This window comes from Epinephelus fuscoguttatus, linkage group LG3 (assembly GCF_011397635.1).
Source record: "Epinephelus fuscoguttatus linkage group LG3, E.fuscoguttatus.final_Chr_v1".
Lineage (NCBI taxonomy): Eukaryota > Metazoa > Chordata > Actinopteri > Perciformes > Serranidae > Epinephelus > Epinephelus fuscoguttatus.
This window is the reverse complement of record NC_064754.1, coordinates 7,466,867-7,486,335: the sequence shown is the minus strand read 5'-3', so window position 1 is coordinate 7,486,335 and position 19,469 is coordinate 7,466,867. Positions and strand designations below refer to the sequence as shown.

The 19,469-nt window shown below is 41.0% G+C and overlaps 1 protein-coding gene across 1 annotated transcript in view; it reads left to right on the top strand.

The window, feature by feature from the left end:
• Positions 1-611: 611 nt before the first annotated feature.
• LOC125885939 (voltage-dependent T-type calcium channel subunit alpha-1I-like) overlaps positions 612-19,469 on the top strand; it is a 219,987-nt gene continuing 201,129 nt past the window's right edge. Inside the window, exons 1-2 of the mRNA XM_049571799.1 lie at positions 612-845; positions 12,115-12,248. Coding sequence (XP_049427756.1) covers positions 753-845; positions 12,115-12,248 — 227 coding nt within the window. The 5' untranslated portion in view covers positions 612-752. The remainder of the gene's footprint in view (positions 846-12,114; positions 12,249-19,469) is intronic.

The window sequence follows — 19,469 nt, the reverse complement described above, 5'->3', positions numbered from 1 at the left end:
AGTGTGAGCATCACTAGAGAAAGCAGAAAGCAAAACCTACTGCAAGCAGCGGAGGTGAGCAGAGACCAGATTAAGAAATTTTCATAATGGAGAAAGAGTGTTCCCATGCTTCCGACCCCTTTTCAGAGTTTTTTTGTTTTTTCCTTTTATTTTTATATGCAACAACCATGTTAAACAAAATATTAGTGTTTTAAAATGTGTCTGAAGGGGGACTTTAACAACAACCTTACAGTGTAAAAAAAAAAAAAAATCATGGCAGCCCTAAAAGTCAAAGTCTTACTCTGAAACAAACTGTGACATTTTGTGGCTGAATTGGACCCTGCAGGGTTCACCTTTCACTGCCTTGGTGTTGCTACAGTCACTGCAGTTTCACAATAATGATAACTTTGGGACTGCCATAAAGTTTTTAAGCACTTTGGTATAAAAGTTCAAGTGCTGGTAAGGACGTGATTTGACCCTGTAGAGTAAGACCAGAGGATGAACTTTATGAACGTTACACATACTGTGATACTAGCTACTATTTGGAGTTCTGGGTCCTGCTCTTGTCACTCGCCTTGATTTCTGTCATGTGCCCAGAACCACCTATATCTCACCATTCATCACTGAGATAATTATCAATTAATGAATAAAGAAAAGTATGAATGAAACTGCCACCAGGTCTTTGTCCTGTTAGATTCCATCTTGTTCTGTGTTTCTACTCTACAAGCTTTTCTCCTTAACACTTTATTTCCACATGGTTCGAACGTGTGAGTATGATGGTGATCTTGTTGAACTGTGTGACCCTGGGAATGTACCAGCCCTGTGAGAACATCGACTGCTCCTCAGACCGATGCCAAATACTGCAGGTACACACACACACACACACACACACACACACACACAATTTTTTTTTTAGCAGATTTCGAGCAACCTTCCAGAAAATGTTACAGAAGCAAATCTAAGCACATTTTTAACCTTTTTATTGTCTTGATGGCGATGACTGTATTTTGGAGTTTGTGTAGTTTTGTTATAATGTTTTCACACATACTAATGCCATCTAGGGATTGCAATTTTAGTCTGTTGGTCTACTACTTTGAGCCACATTGAAATATCTGTACAGTTATTGGTTTGATTGGCATGAAATTGGCCCAATAGGATGAATCCCAATGGATTTGCTCATGCCCCAACTGTGCAAAGGGAGAGGAAGCATTGTTGGTTTGTTTGATTTGTCCGTTGATTTATCCAGTTTCCTCATTATCTCTGCATTTATCTTAGTTGCATTCTAGTCCCTTCTGTTTAAGATTCAAGGAAGAGATGCAATAAAGGGGAAATTGAGAAACACACACTTTGAGAAATTAAACTTCCTACCCTCAGTAGAGACATCGCAGTGACTAATGACGGCTGCACAGCTGGATCACCTCTTCAAGGTCTTCACAACAAAACATGTTTTTAGCCATAACTCAAGAATTCAAACACTAATTATGACAACATTTTCCACAAATGTCAACGGGATAAAATGCTGAAGTGATGACATTTTATATCCAAAAGGTCAGCCTCACTGTGACATCATAATGTTCTGCAAAATTACTTATTTGGCCATTATTCAACTCCATAACTCAGGAACAGAATGGGAGACATTTGATCGGATCCTGAACTGGTGACACTAATCTCGGGTGCCCACGTTAAAGCAGCTGTGCAGAACTTTACGTTTTTGTTGATTATAGTGCCCCCTTTGGTTGAAGCGGACACCCACAGCCTGGTGTCGTAAAATTCCGACTGCAGCCAGCATTCGGCTTCATTCGTAAAATCTCGACTGCAACCGGCAATTACCGCATGCATTTGTTTTGGAGAGCGAGAGGAAAATCATAAATGCTCTGGTGTAGCTCTGAATTTCTTATAAACTGAGGACAGCTGCCTGCTGTGTATTTGTGTTCATGGTCACAGTCACAGATAATTTTGTGGCGTTTGTTGTAACGTTACTAGACAAAAGCGGTTCACATCAGCTAACGTTACATTTAGCTTGCTTATAACTTCCATGTTGTCATATGTTGAAATGAAACAACGTCTAACAAGTTGCGGTATATTCTCTAAATAAAAACAAAAATGACATACCTGTCGATTAGGAAAAGGGCCAACTCGGGATCAGTTTTAAAACCTTTCAAATCTCTCGGCTCTCTCCACTTGGTGAATGCCCAACCGAGGTTTACACTCGTTTGGGCTCGAGCCCTATCACTGTCCCGTTTAGCCTTCTTCTGTTCTTCTGTTCTTTTTCTTTTAGATGGTGCTCCTTCTTTATCCACCATGACATCGAAAGTACAACCAAGTCCTTATAGATACATCTGCTAAAACTGTTCGGTGTTCAGCAATGCCCGTTGCGTACTGCTTACTTGAACAACACTCTCTGTAAACACAAATGGTAAAAAGTTCCGCACAGCTGCTTTAAACTGTACTGATTGTGTAGATTCTGTGCTGCTGGGTAGAAAGTGTTTGTGAGGCATCCATGTTTTGCCAGAGAATAGAGTTAATACCTTTTCTTAAGTGTCTTCAAAGTCATCACTTCATATATTATGTGAGTCTTGACAGACGTCGATGTAAACTGCAACTTGACTAGTTGGCGTAGGCATTCAACCGTGAGGCGATAATTCTAATTTATTGATATTTGATGCTGACACCACCCTCTGGCTACTATTTGCTTTATATCACCACAACTGCAAATGATCCAACTTTGGGCCTTAACTTTTATTTATTTCACAATTTGGCATTATTTACAATGCACATTACAGCTTCACAGAGCCATTAGGGTGTCTGAAGAGTCTTGTTTTTCCCTCCTCTACAGCTCTTTCTAACTACTGCTTTTGAAAGCGCCCTATAAATAAGTTACTTAGTTACACAGGATCACGTACAACGTTTGATCAGAGGCTCTACATATGCACATCTAAGCTATGGAAAAGCACTTATACTCTTACAAACATGCACACTTGCACTCAGACATACATATTTTATATATAACCCCCACAAAAGCAGATATAATAAAGTCACATTAGCACACAAAGACAGCTGTGTACAACATGTGTACAAACAAACACATACGTGATAAACAAATGCAAATACAGCCCTTGACAGAGCAAAGAGTGTGCTTCTAGGAAGTGTGCACATGGATCTATTTACTTGTACTGACACATAAAGAACACACTAATTCACATGCACATACAATCTCCCACTGTTTCTCTCTGTATTCCTTCCTTGTCTCGCTCCCCCTGCGCTCCCCCTTCCATGCTGGAGCCTGTAACTCCACGCAGTGACTCACTGCTAGCATGTGGTCTTTATGGTGCAGTGAGCATGACTTCCTCACGTACGGCACCTCGGCAGCTTTCCTCGTCATCTGGCAAGACACAAAATCCCTTCTCACTTATGTCAAAGGTGGCCTGAGTGGGTGTAACATCTGTGCGCGAGCGTGTGCACGTATGTCTTCAGTCTGCCGGTGTGAAGCTCTTGTTGAATCACCCCGGCACCCTGTTTTTTTTCACATTCTCACACGAACACACACAAGGCACCACACTCATCATATAACAGCCAACACACACAGTAGATTGATTTGGCTCCCTGGAGGAGGTGGCTGGTGAGTTGGACCTAATAGAATTTCTCCTCCAAGTATCTATAGACCCTATTCAATATCAGCATGGATTTAGAGCGCTACGGTGCCACAGTCAATACTCTCCTCTCAGGAAATCCATTGTTCAATACCATGATTTCAATGGTGCCTCGCCAGCAGAATCTATAAGCTCTAACAAATGTGAACTTAAAGACCTCTGGAAGCTTAGTTAGTTATTTAGTCAGCTAGTATACACTTGTAGATGGATGGATGAATGGATGGAGTGGGAAACAATGGTTTGCATCATAAGTTAACTCCAGATTCTCTGCTGTTTTTGCATCTTTAGTCATTTTCACAAAAATTCGACGATAGGGCTGCAACGAAGACCCTTCATTACGCCGGCTTTGCTTTTTTATACAGAGCCAAACAAGGCAGGCATAAAACCAGCTCAGTGTCTGATTTTAGATGGCATCCCAGAAGCAAAAGAGCCGTGACATGTCACACAGTAGCGTTGGCTTCTAGTGGTATGTAACATATGCATCTGCAATGATATAACATGCCGATAACAATCATTTACCATCCTTGCTTTATGGCGGCTGATCTCATCCTCTGCTTGGAGAGTAATGCAGGTTTTATACATGTGCGTCAGCTCTATGCAGAGCCATCGCCGTAGCCTATGCAGACAGTCTTCGCCTTTATGAGCATTTACACTTGTACAGTGGTGTGTCTGTGTCGCTCTGCAGTTACACCTTCAAAATTAGTCGGCCCTGGAGTTTCTATAAAATGCTGTAAAGTGTAGTTGTTTCCAAAAACCCAAAACACATAGTAAACATGGCGTAACAGCATTCACAGACAAAGCATCTATCTTTTGCTGGACACATTGTCCCCACCAATACAACATGCTAATGCTTTTAGCGCAAGCCGATGGCATTTTACATTGTATAAATTAGCCTAGCAGCTAGCGGACTTTTCCTCTACTCATATGAAGCCAGGGACAACAACAAAATGGTTTCAACTTACGTAAATAGACAGGACATTACTTTTATTATTTTTTTTAATTTTATATACTTTATTAATCCCCGAGGGGAAATTCAGTTTTCAATTTTTCACTCTGTTGTCAATTACACACAGGTCCGAACACTCACACGCACAAACTGGACCTATACATGCACTAAGTGGAGAGATGTCAGAGTGGGCTGCCCATGACAGGCGCTCTGAGTGGTTGGGGTGTTCAGGGGCACCTCGGAAGTGCCCAGGAGGTGAACTGGCACCAGTCCACGCTCCATATTTTTGGTCCAGACGGGGACTTGAACAGGCGACCCTCCGGTTCCCAAACCAAGTCCCTATGGACTGAGCTACTGCTGCCCCATTTCTAGGGAGGTGCACGTCAGGCTATGTGTAGGTTACGTGTAGGCTCTACATTGATTCAGAGCCTACATCGTAGACACAGAGTCAATTCGACGCAGAAGTTTAAATCCCGCTTAAGGAGCTTCCAGACGTCATTTTCTCCCCAATTTGCAGACATTTTCAGCTGCTATTCTCCTTCTTTGAGTTAGCTGCTAACTGCTGCAAGTTGCTTCTTAAATCTCCGATGGTAGGTTGCACATGTAAGAAATTGTCAAAACATAACACTTGTCCCGTCTATCATCCTGTCCTGCTCGCTGTCTCTTGTAAATAGATGTCAATGTGGCACGGTTATTTTCCCCAAGAGAACTCTGTCTCCTCATTCTGCAAGGGTACCTCTTATAAAGAATGGTGAGGTGGAACGTGAAATTCCCACCTTGAACAGGCAGTGTAAAAGGGGTTTATGTTTGTTCTGTGAGAGTTAGAGTCAATGTAATAGTAGTTTGGTCCTACATACACTTCACAACTCATCATCGAGGCTTTATCTACTTCTAACCCCTCCACAATGTGTGTTGAAACATTTTAAGACCAAACTGCAATTTAATTTGCATTTGACTTCCCTCCAGCTCTCCTGTGACCTGGATGAGTGAGAATCTTCATAGACATCACACGCTGTTGTGTAGAGACAAGACTGTTTTTATCTCCCTGAATAGGAAATGTGAGAGAATCAATAACAAGTCCTCAGACAGAGAGCTCTATGCAAATAATGTCCTTCAACACAAATCACAAGTGCAAACGAGTGCCTGAGCTTGGACATGGGTCCTACCAAGGCTGAGAAACTTTTGTCCTGAAGTGTCTTTTATAATAGCAGCATTCTTTGATCTGATCACTTGCTGAGTTGGAATGAAAAAATGCTTTGAAGATGTGAAAGGTTTTAAACCTTGAGAGCTAAATGATTTTCATCAGTTTTCCTCTTATGTAATGATGTTTTGCTCTTTGATTAGATAGATTTGTTACACCATTGTGTAGCAATGTGCATTACAGGGCTTCAGTAATAAAACATCAAATGGTCTGCCATTTCCTCTCCTCCCCTTCCAAACACGACCTTAAAGCATTTCTGATAACTGTCAGATTTGTATCTGAGAAAGGGCGAATGTTTTATTTCAACAATGGTGGGGACACAGAAGTAAGGGGTCTGGATATCCTCCCTTAGGATATTTTGAGCATTAAACACTTTATTTCCTGCATTCTGGTGAAGCTTCATGCACCAGTTTATGGTGGAAATGTCTTTTCGCAAAGGAAACACGAAATTGAGGCGATAGGTGATGAATCAAAATATAAAAATAAGGCTCTCAGGCATTCTGTGTCACTTTTAAATATTCATGCTCCTGTAGATCATCCACCCATCCATTTTCTAAACACTTATCCTCTTGAGGGTTGCAGGGGGGCTGGAGCCTATCCTAGCTGACACTGGGTGAGAGGCAGGGCACACCCTGGACAGATCACCAGACTATCGCAGGGCTGACACATAGAGACAGACAACCATTCACACCTACGGAGTCACCAAGTAACCTATCTCCAATCTGCATGTCTTTGGACTGTGGGAGGAAGCTCGAGTACCCGGAGAAAAACCACGCTGATATGGGGAGAACATGTAAACTCTGCACACCCGGGATCAAACCAGGAACCCTCTTGCTGTGAGGTGACAGTGGTAACCACCATACCATCGTGCCGCCCTTCGGTAGATCAACTTTTCTTAATTGTTCTTATACCCGCTGAAGTAGAAATTATACTTCTGCGTCGAATTGATGCCATACCTACAGCGTAGGCTCTGAGCTGACGTATAACCTACGCCATACCCTACACTGTAACCTGACGCACACTTCCCCAGATATGTAAATACATGTCACAGCGACACAGACCTCCTGTTTATTTTTGTAAGCTGAAACCATTTCCCCCTCAGTGGAAACAAAGCTTTTATTTACTTTAATTTCACAGATAAAAAACAATAAATTGTGTAGATAATAAAGCCACCACAAAATAACATTTAAAGTCTTGTGTCTGATTTATCCTGGCTTCATATGAGTAGAGGAAAAGTCCACTAGCTGCTAGGCTAATCTATACAATCTAAAATGCCATAGGCTTGTGCTAATAATGTTAGCATGTTATATTTGTTTGGAAAACGTGTTTAGTGTAAGACAGTTGTTTTGTCAAAGAATCCTGCAAGTTGTAATGGAAACAAATGTTGTAATGTTACCTTTGTTAAATGTTGCTGATGTCCCTGGCTTCATATGAGTAGAGGAAAAGTCCGCTAGCTGCTAGGCTAATTTATACAATGTAAAATACCATCGGCTTGTGCTAAAAATATTAGCATGTTGTATCTGTGGGGAAAATGTGTCCAGCAAAAGACAAATGCTTTGTCTGTGAATGCTGCGAGTTATAATGGAGCCAATTTATGTACTTGTGTTTGAAATTGTCACTATTCAATCATATTTAATGTGTGTTTTGAATCAACTAATTCTTTACAGCATTTCTCCGCCGCTGACTAGTGTTTGGAGGTGTAACTGCAGAGAGACAAAGACACACACCATCGCACAAGTATAAATGCTCACAATGGCGTAGGCTCTACATAGAGCTGACACACAAGTATAAATCCCGCCTAAGTCAACACACAAATAGGCATAATTTACTCCTAGTCCTGTTTTTTGTCTTTTGTTTAGGCAAGTTACCCTTTTAAATGTGCATGGGGCACCTTTTCACAGCAAAGGTAAATTAATTAATTTTAACTATTTTGTTAACCCTTGGACTTTAATAGCTTGTTTTGATTTAACATTTTCATTGTAAGCGGTCAGCATGCTGGCTGTAGATTAGTCTGTTTGTCAATATGATGTGTTTGTGGAAAAAAATAATATGGACAAATATATTAGATTTTCTTGAACTCTCCAATATCAGTATCAGCCTCAGAATGTAAGTATGAATCAAGCTGTACTTGCAACTCAAAATAAAATACACTCATTTCCTACACTTTCTTACCAGCCAAAGAACAAAAAGATTGAACAGAAAAAGGAGAAGAAAAAGAAGGACAAATAAAGAAAAAAAGAAAGAATAAAGAAAAAGAAAGAAATAATTGAGATTGATAGATGAGGAGTGACAAATGAAAAAAACTGAGAGCAATGAATAAGAGCAGAGGTTTAGAGATGAAGAGACATGAAAGAGGAAAGGTACGAGAAGGCTGGTATTAAAACAAAAAGAGAGTGAGAGGTGTGAGACAAGATCTGTGGAAATGTCAGAGGAGGAATGTTTTTCTGACATTTAGTTAGTTTACATCCTCCTCGGTTCAGCGAACTTTACAAAGGTAGCACCTCGTCCATCTTTCCGGTTTGACAAAGGTCAAGGTTGCAAACTTTGACCGTTCTTCCACATTAGCAGGCGAGTCCTGCCTCTCCAAACTCCTCCAGGACTGCTGAGTAGGACACTTCTTTTCAGCGGGGGACAAGTGACAAAACAAAGATTCACATCAGTGGTTCAGATTCAGATCGTGTTGCCTGCAGTACTTCCCTCTGAAAATCAAATTACAGGCAACGCCAAGCGCGTCAGTTCATCTCTAATCCCCCTGTATACACAGAAAAGAACACCAGCTAATCTAGGCTTTTTGCTCACAACAGCAATAACACGCATTAGCAAGCTGAGATCGTTGATTTATTTGGATTTTTTGCTCTCTTCTTTTAATTAGATGCTTGATTAAAGCTGGGAGTGAGGTGGGGGATGTCGATGTGGGGCTTATCGCTGATTACTGCTCAAACAAATTATTTTCCATTACCCCAGCGTTTAGGGCAAACAGCTCAACTGGGGAGGAGGGGGGGCGAATAGAGGTTTAATAGAGAGAAGGAGGTTTGGAGAGAGAGATCCAGATATTAAATTGTCAGGGAAACATAGGAGAAAGAAGATACAATGATTGCAGGAAGACAGGCAGCAGCAATATATTGGCAGGAAGGTGTGGAAGAAACATGGAGGGGAAGAGATGCCCAGGAGGGAGACACGGCTAGGAACGGAGGAAAGAGAGAAGTTTACTCTGTCTTGGCTCAGTATGCCTCATATAAGTAGATGCAGGACAGGATCACAGATTACCTTCACTACGCTACTGCTGGAAACACTCCACGTTAATCACCCACCTCTTCCCCAAGGTGCCTTTGAGTTGATTTCTTGGAAATTTAGCCAAAGTCATTTGCTTAATCTGCCAATTATTTTCTCATCTAACTGCTTAATGTTTGGTCTGTAAAATGTTGAAAATAGTGAAATATGTGCAACATAATTTTCTAGAGCCTGAGGTGGTGTCTTCACATTCCTTGGTCAGAAACAGCCCAAAACTCAAGATAAATATAGACAGAGAGAAACATTTGAGGAGCTGGAACCAGCACATATTTCTCTTTTTTTCACTTGAATTTAATTAATAAATCACCAGCATTGTTGTTGTGGTAGTAATTAATCAATCAACTGAAAATTAATTGGCTAGTCAATGAATCTTCTAATTGTTTCAGCTCTGTTATAGACAGACTCTAAAAGGGAGCTGGACACTGAGGAGATAAAATGCAAAATGAGATAGGCCTTTAGATCAATGACTTCAGTGACCAATGCCAAGATTTATCTATTTTTTAATGATTTGTTTACATTTATTCTGTCCTGGATTTTCCTAACAAACAGTGTATAGACTCTCATACTAAAGTCATCTCTCTCAGTCATCACTTATGACCCACTAGAAGTGTGAAGCAGTGTATTAATCTACAGAGTCCTTGCTCTTGTTGTAGAATAAAGAGGGAAAGTAGGTAGTGTGTGAGGAAAATGCATAGGATTGGAAATTTGAAGGTTTACACATGAGAAAGACAAAAAATTGGTATATCATGACAATTTATAGTGTCAAACAAGCAGTATTAGTTGACACACCTTCAGCTTTCCAGTACACATTAAGAGGTGTTTCCTGTCACTCAAGCTACTGTTCACCTGTTATTCAGACAACCAGCTTGGAAAACAATTGCTTCTCCTCATATAACCAAATTTGGCCAGAATCATGCCAGATCATTTGGCTCATGTCACGTCAGGATGATAAGTTTGTGATAGGTTCTTCTTATTTTGCTGTGATTGGGATGTTCCTTTTCACAGCACACATGTAGGGTTGAGACTTAATTAATAGATAGCACGCGTCCAATTGGAAACAATGAAATTTACAGACACAGTGCAGAAAAAATGCAAACATAGCAAGATGAAACGCCAAGCAGGTAGAGGCCTGCAATACCAACAATCCCTGCATAGTACACCTAAAAATAAGTGTTTGTCTTTTGTATCAAAATTATGTCTACCTTATAAGTTGTAACTGGCAAAAGCTATGAATTTTGTAACTGTATCAGACTTTTTAGTCTGCAGGAAGTGCACTCGAGGCTCCTTACAAACTTGATAAATTAAGGATTTGGACAGCCCCATGTTCATGTTGCTCGAACGAGATTATCTCGTGCACAAATCATGGCACTGGCCGTAATTGCCCTTTTGATAAAGATGAGTCAAACAAACACAACATCTTCCCCCTGCTACTGTGTGTTGTTGACAGCAGGCAGGATGACCCATTGACTCCAAGTTATGACTCTTCAATCAGCATGTTGCTACGCATTCAGAGCAATCCATTTGCTGCTGTAGTTTTGTTTGGTGTACTGTACTATTTTCTGCACACACACATTTTTAAAAAGATAAAAAAAGGAAACCTGTGACAACAATCAAATCATATTCAAAGTCCTACATCAGATGTTTTATTACATTGGTTCTCAGCCTTTTTTGCAGGTGTCCCCTTATGTAACACAAAGTAATGTCTTCTTGTGGGTGCATTTCCTTTCTCAGGCTGAGACAATATGACTAGTCTTTAGAAGCCAATAGATGGTAACCCTATTCATATAGTCATTTAGCAGGATAAAAGCAATGATGTGGTTAGGGCTCTTAAATCAGGGATACTCAACCTGCTTCACCTGGGCCACTTCTGCAGAATGAAAGGAAGCAAGGGCCCATTTAATAAACAAGTAATTATATTTATAAGAAAAAAAAGAATAAACGTTAAAAACAAGCTGGATGTATGGGCGTCTCTATGATTTGAGGACATTCTCAGATTAGCCTGGAACTCTGTTGAGGGGTGTGGGGAATCCTCCCTTGGCACATTTCTTTGGATAAACAAGCTCAATTTATTTTGATTGTGAATTAGATAATGGTCAGTGTGCCACCAGGCTCCGTATTTGGCCTGTGGCCATGAGTTGAGAAGTGCCACGATTAGTTTGTTAATTGTGAACGGCCAGGCAGCTGCCCGTCAGCAGTCGCCTGGCGCCCAGTGTGGACAGCCTAATCAGCTAACACGGACGCTGAAAGCAAGCAGGCATTCCATAGAAAATCTACACGCTTTGCCGCGTTTCCATGTCCAATGTAAACACCGCCTTAGATTCATCTCAGACCTCCTTGTGGAGTCTCAACCGGATATTACCCTGTCCTAGTTAAAGGGGAACTAATGTTTTTTTTTCAACCTGGGCCCTATTTTCCAATCTACTTTTGTCTGAATGAGTGATAGGATGTTGAAGCTAGGGCTGACCTGCCTGCAGCCCGAGCGTGCACTATATTAAATAATAGGGCACTCAGACAGCATCAAACAACGTCAAAATACGTCCACTAAAAGTGCATTTTGTTTCACACAGATAGGCTCGGATTGTTAGTATAATTATCCGACAACATAACGGAAAGGAGAAATGAATGCCTGTGTTTACCTTTAGCTGTATTCGGACATGTTCCTCTGCCTGTTGCTGCTTCCTCTCTCTCCTCGTCTGCTCTTCAGTTTCAATGAGCTCTGCATCCGTGTACTCTGTGTTCAAATAAATATGGTCCATCCAGATCCAGTTGGTCAAAAACCATTAGTTCTCTCTTAGGTAGTAACTGAGATTGAAAAAGTTGGTTCACTTAAATTACAGAAATATATATTTTCTCATGTAAAGTCCTTTGCTTAGTTTCACTGTCACCCTCTTAGGTTTATAAAAGTCGTTCTCTGATGTTTCCGTCTCCACCTCCAATGGCAATGAATGGCTATTTGTTTGTGGTGCCCAAAGAACTGAGAGACGACATTCTCCTCTTTCTCCATTCTTGACACCTTGTCTCTTTGTCTCCCTTTGTCTTCCTGACAGGCTTTTGATGCATTCATTTACATCTTCTTTGCCCTGGAGATGGTTATCAAGATGGTCGCCCTGGGAATCTTTGGTCGACACTGTTACCTCGGGGACACGTGGAACCGACTGGATTTCTTCATCGTCATGGCAGGGTGAGGGCCTCCTGTTCCCTTCATTGTATCCCTTTTGTCTGTCAGGGGACTCACACATATGAACAGTGACATGTTTCCTTCCTAAACATACATCTTACACTGCGTAGTGATTTGCAGAACAGACCAAAACAGTGTAGTACAAATTAGAGCAGAATGGGTAAACACCAAATTTAGAAAACCCATATGTGGGATTAACTGGGAACAGAAGCTTATTCATTCCCAGTAATGTGTTTTCCTAATCATAAGCCTATTATTAGTCTCTCTGTGTGTTCGAACTACAGCTTCCAAATGAAGCATGGTTGAATGAGTTAAAAGTTCAAATGTTTAATTATTATTACCATGGGTCTATTTAAAGGCCATGTTCCAAATCCCTTTTTTTGGCCCCGGCTATCTTTGCCGTCCCGACAGTCTATGGTCTATTGTGCTACCATGGCCAATCATGTCAGTGTTAAATATGAAACATGACATTAAATATTGACATGTTATTAGTCACAGGCTATCACCTGGGACGTGGCTGACAATGACACAACAGTGACACAATTCAGTTGTGCTAATTGCCACAATGTAATTTAATAAAGCAGCTGAAATTACCCTGTCATAAATTTGGCACACAGTCATAATGTTCCTGCTGACTTAAAGCCAAAACTCTTTGGCTGGTGAAATGAAATCACTTAAACTGACAAATTAAGAGCAACATTTAACAACTATTCTTCAAAATCTGCCCAGCTTGGCAATGTACATGTTTGGGAAATAAATTATACACTATCAAATGAGCCCTTGAAAAACATAACCCTACCCGTGACCCTAACCTTAACCCTATCCCGTTTGTTTGTATAAAGCAACAGCCCCTTTTACACTGCCAGATTTTCTGCGAATGTTGGGCCGATTTGCCAGCCAGCTGCGAGCATTTATACACACAGAGGTGGATTGGCGAGTTGATCTGAGGCGCCCAATTTTCCGCCTCGTAGGGTAGACATATTGGTGGAACCCTTTTAGTTTAAAGAGACCGAGGTGGCCTTCTGCAACGGGAGGGGCTGTTGAAGACTTGTGGGAGGAGCTGTTGATGACGCTGCACGTGCGAGCCACTGGCGGTGGATAAACAGGAAACAGCTGATAGCAGGAATTAGGGAGCAGCTAGTAGCAAGAGGGAAACACAAACCTGACAGACACTGTAAAGATGAGCAACTGAGGAGACAAGGAACTGCGCGCCCTCCTTGTCCTCGCAAACAAACAGGCCATTAACCGTCAGATGACAGGGACGATGAAGAACGGGCCGACTTAGGACAGAATCGCCGCCTGACTACCGGTGCCTGACTAGCTGCGGCTTCCCTCTCACGTCACTGTTTACGTCACACGCTGAGCTACACGTTTTGTTACTTTCTCACGCCCCCCATTGCCCCGAAAAAGGTGCATTCTGTATAAACAAAAGTAGGTAGGCGGCATTTTGCTGCACTCCCTGATTTTGTTTTTATACTGCCAATGCTGAAAAAAGACTGATTGGGCTTTCCTGCAAATTTGCACAATTCCTGTTTAAGAAGGGCTAATGTGATTTCTGCTTTGTGATTTTGTGCATTATACATTGTAGCCTGTGCAGTCTCTATCTTACTGTGTTGCAGTCTTTTTTGATGGCAGTGCATTTCTCCCACTGCTTCCAGTTTCCTTTTAACGTCTTATTTCACTGTCTTGAGTGATGCTCTGCCAGCGAGAGAAGTTTTGCCTTTCTTAAAATCATTTCATGTCTCATCTGTTGATCAGGACAGGGACTGTAAATGTCTTTTTTTATTACAAGTTAGGATTTCAAAGGATGCAAATGTTTGTAAGTTACAGGCCGTGACTGACTGTAGTATTGTAAATAATGACAAGAGACACGGTTGCTTTCAGACCTATATTTATAAAGCTTATACAGACACTGACACACTGACTGCAGCAATAAGGAAATGTGAAGTCAACTAGACTGACAGGTAAGTCATTCATCGGACAGTTTCGGCGACTGTCATCCTGCATTATTGGTGCTACATGGACCCCCATGGGGAAATCATGTTCTGGTGAAATGACAGCAAGTCATGCAGCACTTTACTCTGCCTCCTGTCTTTATGGATCCTCTCAGTTGTCACAAATAGCTCATAAAGAAATGATTGATTACAGGCTTTTTTTCCACACCAGACATTTTTGACATTTCATCGCTGGAAAAGTAAAGCATCCATACTGCACTGTCAAAAGCAAGAGATATATTTAATAACTAATGATGGCTGCATTCCACTGAGGGGAGGCCCTGGTGTTGTTTATGCTGGCTCATTGGAATAACATAATGGAACTGAGCTGTCGTTAATACCTGTGCTTTTCCTGATGTGAGAAGTCAGAATGTCTGCTGTGAAAAAAATAGTATAGTCCGCAGTGCAAATGGACCTCATTTGGCATGAATAATGACATAGAATCTGGACGGAACAAAATGAAAAAAGAGGTGTCTCACACTGTAGGGTTGGGCCGGTGTAAAAATTTCAAACTGGTTTCATATTAAACAAAACACTGAAACAGACCAATAAACCAAATCTTACCAGTTAGCGTACTTGAATCAGCAGCCGCTCCTGAGTACCCACTATTGTGGGGCATCTGCTACGTCCATTATTTTATACAGGCTATGGTGGCATTGTATTAAATTGGAGCTCTCTGTCCACATTGGATCTCTCAAATATGCACCTCATAGCTATCAGCCATGTGTTAGAGATCAGACTGGATATGTAACCACTTGAAAGATGGGTGAGTGAGTAGTCTACTTGCACACCTTTTGTGTGTTTTCAATATGTATCACTATTGTGATATATACTGGAAATACAATGTGGTGATCAGCAAGTAGGTTATTAGCAATGGTCATTTACCAGAAGCTTTCAGCTCCCTTGTGATCTTTCTCCAGCCAGCTGCCTCTTTATTTTGGCTTTTGTGGTGAAATAAGAAGGTATCATTTAGATAGTACCTCATTACAACTTCATTAATGAGCCTGAATTGTCCATTGACGTGCTTTCAGAGCAAGCAGCTGGAATAAATAGAAACAGTCATCCAATAAAAGTCCAGCTAAGAACAGTGCTAACAGTTATTTAGAACACCTATTTCGTCAGCTTCAAATCCAAAATGTTTAGTTTTCTTGAGAGACTAAAGCCTAGTTCACATTACACGATTTTCACCCTGATTTTCCGTCGCAGAGACTATCCTAATCTTTTGAGTGTTCATACCTGGTGACGTGTGTTTCTGTCATCGGGAGTCTCACCAACTGCGTTATGACCTGTGTGTGCACACCACAAGATTTCTCCACCGAGCCCTCGCCAACAGAGCCCCAGATAACACGGTGACGTCACCAAACCTTCTTCCCAGTGTTGAATCAGATCTGCCTCCAGGGCCTGGGTCCAAACACAGCATGCTCCCCGTGATCCTGTGGACGCCGCCATTGTTGTTGCTTGCCGGCTGGCTTGTCCTCCTCACATTTCTTCCGTCCTCCTGCGTGCTGATGTGGGACATATCTCGCCTCTCATTGGCTGATGCTCTTTGTCAGTCGTGTCAGCCTTCTCCAGTTTTCTAGCATGCCAGATATCCAGTTCCAGTCACAGCAGAGGGGGCGACTTGCTCGTAGGCTTGTTCACACATGAGGACTCGTTGTGGCAGACTATCTGCCGACTCACCTCCGACCCAAGGTGGCTCTCAAGATCCTCTGCGACGTCAAAATCGCAGTGAAAATCGTGTAATGTGAACTAGGCTTAATTCTGCCATATCTCATCCTGTCACCCCCGCAAACATCCCCTTCCCCCACCTCTAATGAAATTTGATTTCCTTCAATTTGCCGGTGCTTGTCTCAGCAATAAATTGCACAAGGCCTGTCAGACATGAGTGGCTCTGTTGGTCCATTTTTAAACAGACTATGTGTATCTCATTGTCACATAGCTTATATTATTACTGATGCAATACAAGTTTGCATAACATCAAACTGGTCTTAGCTCGTACACCAGACCAGACTGGCAAAACCAGAATTGGACCCAACTCTGTTGCGTAGTTATATTATGGGATAGATGCAACCTTGATTGCTCATGGTAAATTTCTGCAATCTGAAATCTGTATATGTGTTACAATAGGTACCAAAAGATCTTGAATGTGCGTACATTCCTTGTACAAATCATTTACACAGTAGTTGACAGTATACTATCTGCAGATGGATTTCACAGCAGTTTATCTTTTGAATTCATGCTAAAATCACATATCCACCTTCACAGAATCCTGCTGTTGGTCTACTTTGTTGTTGCACCACAGATAAATGGCATCAAAGACACTTTAGGTTTTAGGTGCATGCCTACGCTACCAATTCATGTATTATAGTCTAGGGCAACAGAATGAGTTACTTTGTGTAATGGATGTAGAAATGTCCATTACAATAATTCTGACTCCACATCAAACTGTACACTTGTTTTTCTACATGCAACATCCTGTACAGGTGTTTTATTGCTACAGAAGAGCATATTATTGATTTCTGTTGCAACCAAATATCCCACCAGCTGACAGGGCAGGAAAAGTTGATCATTTTAACTGCTGTAGCGCTGTAAACCAAAATATTACTTTCCTCAAAGACATGATAAACATGTTATTCTTTTATGTGTGCATCACTCATGTTGGTGTCAGGAATTAATACAAGACCGTTCCCACTAGCGTCACAACCTTATTGGTCGGCTTTCAGTGTAACCAGCAATTCTACTAGATAGTAAAAAAAAAACAAAAATGAGTTGGTAACAGAAGAAAGAACACAACAGAAGCAGACATTTGTATAAACAAGCAGACATTTCCAAAGCTGGGATACCAAATTATCTGTTGGCACCTAAGAATTAAAGTAATTACAATGATTTGATGACTCAAAACAATCAAGTTGCATCCTATCATTTTTATGTTCTCCAGTTTGTATTAAGAGACGATTAGCATGCACAGTTGTACCCCCCGCCATCAGTAAACAGATCCCTTTAAAGGAGATGACACCACCAGGTTATCTGGGGATGCTGTGTAAATATCTCTCATCTGTGTCTCCTGTTGGCTAAAGCTTTTTAAAGAGACATTTTCCATTATGTTGGAGTCTTTCCAAACATTATAATTAACTTTGACATACTGTGCACAGGAAAACAATTAGGAATAGTCAAAAACAACACAATGAAGTTTCAAGGGCTTTTAGTCATCATTCAGATACTCACCAATTGGCCAAATTCATACCGAGCAAAGATAAGCTGTATACTATAAGTCCCCCCTCAGTTAATCTTACTATATAATGCCAAAAACTCTGTGTGTGTGTCTGTTCCATGTTTTTCTCCTCACTGACTTGGTCAATCCATGTGAAATTTGGCACAGTGGTAGAGGGTCATGGGAGGATGTGAATGAAGCAATACTACATCAATTGGCCAAAGGGGGGTGCTATAGCAACCGATTGAAATTTTTAATTCGTAGAGACATGAAACTTTGCACAGAGATGCCTCTCCTCATGAGGAACACATTTGCCTCAAGAACCCATAACTTCCGGTTATATAGATTTTCCACCATTTTGAATTTTTTGAAAAACACTTAAAATGGATCTCTTCCTAGGAAGTTTGAGCGATCTGCATGAAACTGGGTGAACATAATCTAGGGACCAATATCTAAAGTTCCCTCTTGGCAAAAGTTGGAAAACTTACTAAAACTGAGCTTCTGTAAGGCAATGAATATTGCAGAGGGCGTGGCTCATCACATAAAGGTGTATAACATATCAAGGGTTTCACCCATCACCACGCAACTTTGTAGGCATATGACCACACATAATCTGAGGGGACCCCTCCATTATTGACCCCATCAAACAAAATGGGGGCGCTAGAGAGCTCATTTCTTATCTAGGCCTAACCGCCATATGGATTTTTACTAAACTTGGTAGATATGTAGAACAGGATGCCTCAAGGTGACTGGAGAAATTTAACTCTAATTGGCAACTGGGTGGCGCTATAACAACAGAAAAATGCTTAAAAATGGCTAAAATGCGACCGATCACTGTGACTGCAATTGTCAAATTCACAAAAACTCTGTCTGAATACATTGCTCTTCTTAATGGGTTCAGTTGACTATTTAATCTGCAAATTCCTATGACCTGTATCCCAAACACACACCATGTGAAACTTGACATAAGCAACTGTGCACTCAATGGGCATGGACTAGTCCAACATAATTATTGCATTGAAAGTCATACTCTCTATAAACAGATGTCTGCATATGGAAAAAGAAATAGGAAAATATCTGTGGGCAATGGGATAAGATTTTGGTATCGTAAGCATGCTAGTTTGCGTTTGTAGTCTGAGTCTCTGAATCACATTTCAGCTACAGGTAAAAGATCTGTATGGAGAAATAGAATGCGCTGGCTGTAATATAATTTCTGGACCAACTGACTGTTAGTTGACAATGATGTAGCTTTTTAGTGGCTTTTCTACAAGAAACATCTGCATTCATATCTGTTTATAGAGATTAGCCGAAATGACTGACACACATAAGAGGAAGTCTTGGCTGGATATCTGCTGGGTACACTGAATTTCTCAAATATTGGCCATTGGCCCCAGAGGTTTATCACCATCAGACCGATAGCCGGTGGTTTCTGAGATTGCTAAAGTCATAGAACACTCATCTAAGTATGTGCAATTACATATACTAATTTACTTATATACTATGAGTTGCCTAATAGGTCATGCAACTTTGCACTCTCACACCAAAACCACACTGGGGTGCATGTTTAATCCTGTGACAAGAATCTCAAAAATGCTAACACAGAGAAGATGGCCAAACAAAACTTAAAAAAAGTCCTTTACCTTCCATAGACTAATGTGATTTCCAAAACACATGTGCTTGGAAAAAGTCAACACCACAAACCACACTGGAAACCACATTTCATGATATAAGCTCAACATCTTTCTCCTCTGAAATTTTCTCCCGCCCCAATGCCCTCTTTTAATTAATATTCAAATAGATGTTTTAAATATTGCGTCAAGGAAAATCCTTGCTCTCAATTTTATGCATTTCTTTTGCATCTTTCCTAGATTAATTTTTAAATTTTTCCTCCCCGTCGTCCCCCTGTAGCTTTCCACCATTTTTTATGTAACTTGCATTTTTCTATCTTACACATTTTCCCTTCCTCTGCCTTTTCGTTTCTCTTCATCCTCCTCTTCTTTTCCCTCAAGGGAAGGTGAA